This window comes from Dermacentor silvarum, chromosome 8 (assembly GCF_013339745.2).
Source record: "Dermacentor silvarum isolate Dsil-2018 chromosome 8, BIME_Dsil_1.4, whole genome shotgun sequence".
Classification (NCBI taxonomy): domain Eukaryota; kingdom Metazoa; phylum Arthropoda; class Arachnida; order Ixodida; family Ixodidae; genus Dermacentor; species Dermacentor silvarum.
The window spans coordinates 20,812-32,022 of NC_051161.1; the positions used below are offsets into that span (position 1 = coordinate 20,812).

The window sequence follows — 11,211 nt, forward strand, 5'->3', positions numbered from 1 at the left end:
CATGCAAGATGTCCAATCAGCATACTAAAAAATTGAGAACAAAACAGCAAGATAAAAAATATATATATATATATATATATATATATATATATATAGCAAGGTCGTCAATAAACGTCAAGGTCCAAAATATATACAAATTGTGATGAAGCGAATAATCTGTCCAAATAAATGAAATGTCATAGGCAACCAAAAGGCATTGTGTACTTGAAGGGGTCTGCCAATTCTCTTGCTCGCTTGGCATGCTGTGCTTTAGTCTAAAGCCCACAAAAATTGTTGGTGACCATTCTATGCAGGCATCATGCAAAAACTGATATGCAAACATGCATTTGCCACAGGTGTCTGGCGAGAAGGGCAGTCTGCCCGTGACACCACAAACCATGGCCAAGCTGCGACGGCACGTACAAGCCATTGTCTCTGGACTTCCTGAAGACTTGCAGCAAGTGCTCGCATCAAGTCGGTGACACTGTCCTTGTAAATAAAATTTTAAAAAGAAAAAGAGTCACCATCACCACCAGCACCGTGTCACACACACACTGATTGGAGCTACTTACGTGCGTCACCACTGTCACACAACACAGGCTCACTGCATGCAGAGCCCCGTTGATGAAATAATCTGTGCCGCAGAAGCGTTGAATGGCATCTTCAGCGGTGGCGGAATGGGCACCACACACTCAAGAGCCAGCTGGGCCAAGTGCACAGAGAACACAACACTTTCACCTCAAATGGGAGTGTTTATTTTATATATTCAGCAGAGAAAAATGGGTGACTGGGGAGAAGGGAGGGAGGGAGGAGGCCTATTTGTCAGGGTTTGGTGCGGCCACCACCAAGATGTGGTCCTCGTCCAAGAGCTTTATGTTTGGGCAAGCCGTGTGCAACACCTTGAGGGCAAAGTCACACGGCGGAAAGGCGTACACGATGCCCTTGGGCACAGTTATGACGCCCGCTGCATTCTTCTGCTTGAGGTAGCTCACCAGGTTCTGAAGCACCGGCTGACTGGCCTCTTGGCTTCCACTGTCACGACCCAGAGCCACCAGGATGGAGCACAAGCCCTGCGATAACCGCCGCTCCACTTCTGCCAGCTTGCCAGCATCTAGTCGCAGCCGCTGGGTAATTCGTAATGTCTGGTCGCTGCCCAGCATGGTTATAGCTGGCTCCGGAGTGCAGAGGACCATGCGTGCAGGAAAAGCATTGCTCTTGAGCACCAGCAGCCCCTGCCACACTGTGCGCCCACAGGCCAGTTCCTGCAAGGTTGTGGCACTCTGGGCTGTGCCATTCTCACGCTTTGCCGATGTCGAGGGGCTCGGCGGGCTGCGGGGCCGCCAGTTGCCCGGGGGCGGGGGCACGGACACGTAGGACGCTTCCCAGCGCCGGTCGTCATACCTGCCTGGCCAGCTGGGGTCTGCATAATCTGCTGGCGCTCTGAACGGCTCCGCAGCACCGGGGTACGCCGCATACGCAGTGGGGTCGGGGTGAGCAAAGTCCACCCGCAGCCTCTTGTCGTGTCCTCCCAGCGGTGCGCCACGCATCTGCTGACAGGCGGACGTCGCAGCATCTATGCTGTCAAACTGAATGTAGGCGTGCGAGTCGCCCTTCACGTATTCAATCTTGCGGATGAGGCCGAATCGGTCGAACTCACGCTCGAGCAGCGACATGGAGGTCCAGGAGCCCAGGCCACCCACCCAAATGCGCGTCGACGGTGTGGCTTTACCGTAGCCAATCTTGCACTGGAACTTGCCGATATACTGGCCCGACATCTCCACTTTGGCGCGGTGCGCCATGTCCAGGTTGACGAACTTGATGAAGGCGTACGCGTTGCCCTGTCCCGGCGGCGGGCGCTTGATGTCGATGTCCTCGACCACACCGTACCGCGCGAAGATGCGGCGCAGGTCGGGCTCCGTGATGGGCACTTCGAGGTTGCCCACAAACAGCGTGCGCGTCGCCTTGTCGTCGTCCTCCGGCGGCACGTGGTGCAGGTAGTTGGGGAACTTCTCCTTCTTGGTGTCGTCGCGCCGGAAGCGGGGCGGGAAGGGCCGCTCGATGGGCCGCTCGATGGGGCGCATGTCCAGCGGGGGCTGCACGGGCGGCGGCGGCGGCGGCAGCGGCGGCGGCGGCGGCGGCAGCCGGTGGTCGATGCGCACCCCGCGGCGCGGACCCCCCACGGGCGGCGACGCGTGGTGGTGGTGGTGGTGGTAGTCGGGCGGCGGGCTCTGGCTGCGCTGTCGATTCCGCGGGACGGGATCCAGCTGGATGGCCCGGTCGGCGCACATGGCCCGCTGCTTGGTGTGCAGCGCAGACTTGGCGTCCTCGTACGTCTGGAAGTAGATGTAGGCGACGCGCTCGGAGCCCTCGTGGCACACCTTGACCGCGACGTCTCCGTAGCGCCGGAACAATTCCAACAGGCTGTCGCGCATCTGCACGTCGCTGCACTTGTTGTTGAGATTGGTGGCCAGCAGCACCCTGTACTGGAAACTGCGGCCGCCGCGGTAGTCGTCGTACGGCGCCAGCCGGTCGGCCGACGCGTCGCGGCCCCGGCGCCGATGCTCCGGCGGCGACTTGTTGGAGCGTCGGTCCCGTCGATCGTGATTGCCCCGAGGGCTGTCGTCGTAGCGCGCCATGGACCGCTTGCTGCTTCTGCCGGGAGATTCCCTGCCTTCTTGTGTTTTCATCCCTCACGCACACACACCACGGCCGCTGCGATCACTTCACCCCGTGTCTCAGCAGGAGCGGCAAGACACTGCACAAAATCAACACACAACAAAACACCGCCATCTTGGTTGACCGATTCAACAATGGCAGACACTGCGGCACGGCCGACATCCACCAAAACTCCAATGACCAAGCGGCACTGACTGAGTACACCGGGCCCTAGGACACGAAGCACTGTTAGTATTGCGGCACATTCCAAGTAACGTGCACATGCCAGGAAGACGACGCGGCCTTAGGGGCCGTCGACGAGGCGTAGGCCTAGCAGTACAGTTGAAACGCGACGACCACCACTGCATTGAACGATCGTGGGCTGTAGGACACGCGGTGCGTTCACAAATTACGACATCTGTGCAACACATCGCGAACGATTAAATGCTGCCAGGCAGTGCGTCATCTTTCGCGCAAGCACTTCAGGCGCGCGCACACAATGCCGGGAGCGGCCTCAAATTTTCCCAAGGACGAGGCACATTTTTCAGAGTATACACACGCGCGCACTCACAAAACCATTCTAACGAGAACAAACAGCTGTGACCACTGAACGCACTTGGAACAAGAGTGTTAAAAGCAGCTCACTTAAACAAAGTAGAAACAAAACAGCACGAAACACACTACCACTGCGCTTCCAGATCGTCGAGTCGTCGCAGTGCCGTCGATCTGCCCGTTGCGAAATCTGGACGCACACGATGGTACGAAGCCTTTTGGGTTTTACCGACCACCCCGTGTTCTTGAAGCGGCAAGGCGATCTAACAATCTGGCCGACACCGGTTAGGCTTAATGGCGCCAAACCTGCAAGAGAAACGTCGGGACAACGGTGGAGGTCAGAATGGCGGCGTATCAGCAGAGTGACTGGCGCGGGGCAACTGTATTTCCCTGGCGCTGTGCCGAAATTTCCCTAGGTTCAGATGAACGCGTAGTTCGCAGGGCGGCGACAGGGTCACAGATTACATGCCTTGGTAACGATGAGAACTCACGGCACTATTCCGTACACCTTTCTGCACACACCGTCGCATGCGCCGAATGAAGCCGTGCATCAAAGCCGACGAAACTACAGCGGATAGCCAACCGAGCCTTAAAAAAAAAAAAAAAAGAAAAAAAAAAAAACACCAACCCTACCAACACCACCCTCGAGTGAATCATCAGCTAGCAACCCTCTCTCTCTCCCACATGGAGGTCCATGCCTGAGTAGGTGGCGCTGGCCGCATATGCATCGTCCATCCATTCATCCATCATAGAGTACATATACAGTAACTCTAATACATCAAATTTGTTTACAAAACTTTCTTGTTGAAATATGTGTAATTTATATTATTTTTGCGCGCTTGCAGTAGGCTGTGCTGACGCATGACGTCATAATAACTCTCCCGACAGCAAGGGAGGAGCAAGCATGTATGAGAGCAACCAAGGCGTTGGAGCAACCTACGGGCACCTATGCACTTATCATCGAAACTACTCACAGAGTCAAGTAAATCAGAAAGCCATAAAAAATGTTGCATTGTATAAGCGTTATTCAGCTTTATAATACCGTGACAAAAATTTAGCGTGCTTAAAATTTTTGTAGCCTCCGAGATTGCCATTTTAAAACGGGGTCTCCGACGTGTAATTTTTTTCACAACATACATTTAGCAAACGCATTACCTTCGAGATTACCTTATGTTGCCCAGAGGCGTGATATGCCGTGAGCCATCACCGAATTGCGGTAGTAGCTGGTGATAGCTGGCAAGTAGCTGTGGCGTGAATTTAGAATACGCCTTTGCAACTTGCACATAGAATAAAGAACCAACTGATTTTGTCGCATTCTGGTCACCGCACAGCGACAACATTGTGTGGTTGTAGATGTTCTGCACTGTGGAAAATTTGCGCACACAAAACGACGGCTACACGAAAAAGACAAAAAGACCGGTCTTTCTGTCCATCCGTTTAGTGTGCGTAAATTTTCCACAATGATGTCAAACCAACTAGCACGTCTTTCCGTCTTAATTAATGATGTTTTGCACTGCGGTGAGAGGTTGCCAGTAGCCAAACGGCGCTCCAAACGTTTCGGGATAAGCATGGCATCCGAGATTGACGTGCAGTCAGAGTGTTTGATCTTGGAGGCTATTTTAGGTTTCTACCACTTTACGCGAGGTGGCAGCAGGGGTAATCGAATATCGGATCGAATGTGTGTGTAGTTGCAAAGGCAGAGGTAAAAATAGCTTTTATTACCCTTTAAAGGCACTGCATTTTACAAGGCTGCTCTCATTACAGGTAATGAATGCACTCAGAATCATATATTGTTATGAAAGAGCCACAGGATTAAGCTTGGCAAAAAAGTTGTCGCAGTTTCACCTGAAAGGCGAAGCATCAATTGCGATAGCAAACTTGTAGAGAGCTATACGGAGTAATATATTAGCTTTATCAGCTGTATAAACTTGGACATGCAGCAGCACCGGCAACACGCAGAACTGTTGTCGACGCCATCGGCGTTTTGCCCGCGTTCGCTCAAAATGCGTGCGGCGTTGGTGACTGTTGCCGGAGCCTCTGATATAAATAGGCACAGCGTGCCGCAGCTAAACGTCGCCTTCCTTCCCTCCCCCTCCCCCACGGCCTCTCGCTCGTCGGAAGAAGGCGCGTTTGCTCTACATACATGGTGATTGTGAAGGAGAACAGAGACGCCTACTTCTGCAGCCCTTAAGCGAGCACGGCGCAGAACGCGCGTTTGTTCTCCGCCGTGCGTTCACTCCCCGTGAAAGACGCGCCCCTCGCGCCCTTTCACTCACACATACAGCGTTCGGCGCGCGGCGACGATTTCTTCTCCAAATGACGTCATACGGAACCTCACGGCGACGGCGACGGCAGAAATCTGCTTTTGAGTGTCCATATAATTGCTATCGCAATAAAAAAAAATTCAGAGCCCTTCCACTATGTGAAGATGGAAGATCAGCGAAACTGTCAGTTTTGTTTAATTAAATTTTTTTTTTATTTGGTGGGTATATGTTAAATGGTCGAAAAGACAAAACACATAACCTCGCTGTTTACTTTTGTCCTAAAGCGAAAACAAAAAAACTGCGATAACCAAGGCCAGAAGGAGGCACACACACACACAGTCAGCGGACTTACAAATGATTTATTGAAGCATCCACGTACTTTTATACACCGTTTTTCCTGCGCAAGTGCATGTGCAGACGAAGGACACCAATCAGACACAATGAAGAAGTCAAACAATCCCCGATAAAAACCGCTACTCTTTCTTTGTTAAAAGCAGTACGGTAGGGTCGCTTATGCAACCCCTCTCGTACTTTTTGATATAAGACACTTCAAGCAGTTTGCGCTCATGCTTGAAGTTGAAGTTTATTCATACGCAAGGAACAGCTGGTTTTCGAAATCACAGAGGCCATACATCACCTGACTGAAAAAGGACACGAAATAATCTTTCAGTGGCTGCCAAGTCACTGTGGAATTATTGGCAATGAACGTGCCGATCAAGCTGCTCGTTTAGCTCATGAACAAGACAACCGCCTATCGATCCTGCTGTCTAGGACAGATGCTGCAAGGATGCTCCGCCTGCTTGCACGCCAATGCACTTCATCAGACTGGAATAAACCACATTTTATGCACGCCCGATTATACACCTTAGATCCAACCTTAAGCCTTAGACTTCCAACAAGACTTCCCCGAAGAGATGCGACCCTTCTGTGTAGGCTATGGTTGGGCGTCGCGTTCACCAATGCCTACGCGTTCCGCATAGGGATGGCCGACAGTGCAGCATGTGACAATTGTGGAGACGCGGAAACGATTCGTCATGTTCTTTGTCAGTGCCCACAATACAGTGTGCAGAGACAATCGCTCTCCGTCGTGCTGAACCAGTTGGATGACCAGCCGTTATCGGAAGAAACAATTCTGCAACATCGACGCGACTCAACATCGCATCAGAAGGCCGTGCAAGCGCTCCTGCGGTTCCTGAAGTGCACTGGCCTGTGTGAACGTCTGTGACTGGAACGCCCCCTTTGTTACCAATGCCTGTGTTTTTTTTTTCTGTTTTTTTCGCTCTCTCTCTCTCTCTTTGCACTCTCTCCAACCCCTTTATCCCCCACCCCAGTGTAGGGTAGCAAACCGGAAACTGACTTCTGGTTAACCTCCCTGCCTTTCCTCTCTCGCTTGCTCTCTCTCTATTCATACGCAAGACATAGGTACATAAATCTAATATACAGACGAGGGTCCCGAAGTATTAATACTGAAAACGGGACCCTCGGTTAGAATCTACAACAGAATTGTAAATTGTTGGCACCATAACAGTGGATGGCACAATAGTATTGACCCTTTTCCCGGAGCAGTTTGCTTTAGAGAAACCAGATGGCGCTCATGGCGGCGCGCCATTAAAGCCCCTATATTTATAAAAGTAGCGCCATTCTCAGATCTTGCCGCCACCGCGCTCACCCCGGCGCTTCCTCCTCGCCCTCTCTTAGCCGCCTCCTGTCGCCCCAGCCTCCTCCGCTCCCCCATTGGCCAATCCGTGTCACGTGGAAGTTCGCGTCGCGCTTTTGTATATTTTTTTCTTTCCAGCGCGCTCCGACTGCCATTCTCGGGCCTGTGCGACGAAAGTGCTGTACGCACAAACGGATCAAACGTGTTAGGGACAAGAACTTCGTTGTGATGGCATGCTGCTGCGCCTTAAGTTGCCGCAACCGACAAGGCGAGGGCAAAAGGCTTTTTTTTGTTACCATCCGGCGTGCGCAAACGCTTGCTGCACACTTCATATTTACGCCGTCTCGCATCGTCGCGTTGCTACTTCCAAAACGGCATTATTAAGACCAGTTACTGACTGACGAAGCAAAATCGCGCCTCAAAAACGTCTCCGCAGGCGCGATCGAAGTTTTCCTCGGATTTCCTCTGGTAGCGCGTTAGCTGTCGTCTGCCACGGCAGGCCCGACGCAGGCGGCGCCACTGTCGATATCGCGCCTCGATCGCGCTGGTCGCGCCGCCGAGCGCGATAGTGCAACGGAGGAGGAGGGAAGTGGATGGCGCTACTTTTATAGATATAGGGGCTTTACGCGCCATGAGCGCGATCTAGATAATTCTAGGGGAAGCTCTTTGGTGTTTGAAGCCAGGACGGGAGTATTGCGGACTAAGATGTACCGAGTCAAGTACCAAGGTATAGATACGTTGTGCTGTGCGTGTGGAGAAGAGGAACGGCTGAACACCTCATACTTTTCTGTAAGGGCTTAACCCTACAGTGCAAGGCAACGGGCTGATTTTTTCAAAGCATTGGGTTTAGGGACAGTGAAGGCAAAATAGACTTTAAGCGGTAGAAATAACCAAACAGAGGTTATCTGATTGGTGGATAAAATTAAGGCAGGGGTGAAATTTCACCCACCACAAAGTACAAATTATGTTAATAGCCATGGCTAGGTGGCGTATGCTACCGCCCGATTTAAAGGGTTGAGCCTCATCCATCCATCCATCCATCCATCCATCCATACCTCTCCTCAGCGACAGCGCACGAATACGAAACCATTACCGCTTCTACCTTGCTTCTGTGCGATCAACTGTCGGGAATGCAACTGAGTTTTCGCTAAGACACTGTGCTCCAATCATGCTAGATTGAATCATGTGGATTGAGACGTGTGCAGTAGTTGGCTGCAAAAATAGTGACTGGCATGTTAAGGAATAGAATAAATCTGTGTGGCCAAGTTCGCGGACCGCAGCTGCAACTGTTCGAACGTGTTACCGGCGCTTCGTGATGTACGGCTTTCCTCGAGGATACAGAAATTTGCTCATCCGCCAGCCTTGTATCGCTAACCTTCAAAGAAAGGACTTCATCCCAGAACGTCGGCAAGAGTGAGTACCACTCGTTAAACAATGACAAAGGGAGTAGCGCCGCTTCCTGTCATATTAAGTTTCGCGCACGTTATCTTACACATCTGTCCCAAATGGCAGGAAGACTTACGCCCACTCTATCGCCAACGTCTCAAGAATAAGTGAATGGGCGCACACTTGAATATATGCGCACTGTATACGCAGAATAAATGACGGACTACACATATGGCGCACGAATGGTTGAAGCTGAATGTTTCGTGACGGTCCACAAGAGTAAGCGAGTTACTAGCTGTAATATATATTTGCTACAAGGTACCCAATGTACAAAACAGCGACGTTTCAAGCCTTGTGGGCAGCAAGAACAAATATATCGGAACTGAGCACACCCACGAGCGATTAGGCAGATAATAATCAGACAGTGGCCGCACCGAGGAACTTCACTGAGTCACAAACTGACAAGCCACTGCTTCAAAATACTTGCCAAATAAAGAACAAAGAGCAAAACACACTAATCCTGAATGAATTCATAATCAGAAAGCTTGGATAGCTTGGAATACATATTTAGTCTTGCTTTTAGAACAAGCACCATATACGCTGCTTGCGCCGTTTGGACATAGCTTAATCAGCTCCGAAAGCGCTTTTGCATGTTCTATGAAGCTGTGATCAAAGCTTCGTGTCGTCCACCTTGTCACCGTCTACGATATCTCCGAAAACAGAGGTTTTCTAAGCCGCGACGGCGTCATACACTTCCATAGTAAACAAGGAGGCAACGGAGGCAGTTGAGGCAAGCAATGGACGCGTTACCACGTGATCAAACATGGCAGCGCCCACGAGATCGCCGCGAAAAGGGTCAATATTAATTGCAAGAAAGGCAAATGATAATAAAGAAGAAAACCCAACAAACAATGCTCTAATACGATGTAGTGTAACAGAAATAACAACGGGAGTGAAGAAAATTATCAAATTTTTAAAGGTAGAAGAAAAAACAAGAATGAACAGAGAGAGAAAAAAAGAAATCTGGCGCAGTGTGAACACTGCAAAAAAAAAAATAATAATAACAGGTGATACTTTTTAGTTGAAGATAAAAATATTTATTCAGGAAAATTAACAGAGGTTAGCAGAAAGTCCTTTAGCGAAGCTTTGAAATGCTGAAATGTAGGTAGTATTTTAAGTGAAGCAGGAAAAAGACTCCAAAGTGTAATGGTAGCGAATGTAGATGTTTCTTTTTTTTACCATAGTTAGTGCGAACGGATGGTAACAAAAAATTATAATTAGATGCTAACCTAGTGGGGTTGGTATTCTTAAGTGAATTAACTGCTTTGTATGTTTTGAAAGGTCATCTGGGAATCAAGCAATTTATAAAACATTATTGCTAAATTGTAGTTGAATAACTTTTTATTAGAGTGTACTAGAATATGGTCACTCTACTTTTTATACATAAAATTTTGCACTGCTCAAGCAGGCCGATCGCATTAGAGCGGGGTGAACTGTGGGTGATGATACGTGTTGTTTGATTTGGTATATGCTGAACTGAAGACAAATAACATAGATATGTATTACCCTAAACGATTAATCCGTAGTTAATGTGCGAATGAATGAACGCAAAGTAGAGTGAAAGCAAAGCATGCAAGGAGAAAAATAGTGTCGTGTCTTGATAAGCGCACGGATACCAAAAGCGCACTTTAACTTGACATGGTTGATGTGCAGGTGAAACTTGAGATGGCTGTCTAGGATAACACCTAGAAATGAAACGGAGTCGCTAATGGGAATAGAATGATTGCCTAAGATTAACGAACCAGGAATTAATAGTCTAGCCAAGGCCGCCATCTCGAGTTGAATACTAAGAAGTGTCGATTTGCGAGCCGCAGCATCAAAGTATTAGGCCACGTGGTCAGCAAGCAGGGCATTGAGCCCGCCAACCAATGGTGGGCTTCATCAAGGTAGCTTCCGGAACCCATCACCAGCCTCCGATCGCAGCTTAACGCCACCGCCCCTGTGCTCCGCGGTCTCCATCGCCGCGGACTCGCCTGCTATCCCCACCGCCGGAAAACTAGGTAGTGCGGCCGATGGGGGTGAGGTCGCTGGATACCGTTCGCTGCCAACCGACATTCCTCCGCCAGTTTTCATGCTGAACAACAAAGTTCCCGTGCTTGTTGACGATATACCTACAATGGCTCTTGTGGATACTGGGGCTACAATTTCCGTGATGATTCTAAAGCCCTACAGGGACAAAAAGTGATGTTTTCTTGGAACAATATTTCCACGTTTCGTAGCGTTATTGGTGACATGCTGTGCCCGGTCGGTGTTTGTACGGCGGATGTGTGTTTGTGTGGCAAAGTATTTACCACTGAATTCGCCGTTATTCCTCGATCCACGCACGAGGTTAGTTTAGGCGTCGATTTCTTGCAGGAGTGTGGTGCAACCGTTAACTGTCAAAGTGGGGAGCTTTCGGTACAACACGAGGTTATGGCAGGGCTCATGGAGAACTCGCCACGTCAAGAAAGTCTCTTGTGTTTCTGAGGACATCGTCATTCTACCACTATGCGCGGTATGCATTCCAGTCATTTGCTCTCGTACCAACCCCGCCAAATTTGATGCCGCAACAGAGCCTCTTCATTCGGCCTGTGTAAAGAAGAACGTTCTGGGTCTGCATTGTTTAGTGTCGGTAGATGAAGGACACTCTGGATTATGGGCAATGAACTACGCGCCCAG

At 50.1% G+C, this 11,211-nt stretch overlaps 1 protein-coding gene across 2 annotated transcripts; it reads right to left on the reverse strand.

Annotated features, from left to right (window-relative positions):
• Positions 1-711: 711 nt before the first annotated feature.
• Positions 712-3,837, reverse strand: LOC119460507 (RNA-binding protein spenito). Of its 2 annotated transcripts, none has more exons than XM_049673189.1 (2): positions 3,820-3,837; positions 712-2,734 (listed from the first exon to the last, which is right to left on the reverse strand). In XM_049673189.1, the coding sequence occupies exon 2, from the start codon at positions 2,664-2,666 to the stop codon at positions 795-797; it is 1,872 nt and encodes a 623-aa protein (XP_049529146.1). In that variant the 5' UTR covers positions 2,667-2,734; positions 3,820-3,837; the 3' UTR covers positions 712-794. The 2 variants fall into 2 exon arrangements, with proteins under 2 accessions (XP_049529146.1, XP_037577351.1); XM_037721423.2 differs by lacking the exon at positions 3,820-3,837 and adding an exon at positions 3,319-3,799.
• Between the last annotated feature and the right edge of the window lie 7,374 nt (positions 3,838-11,211).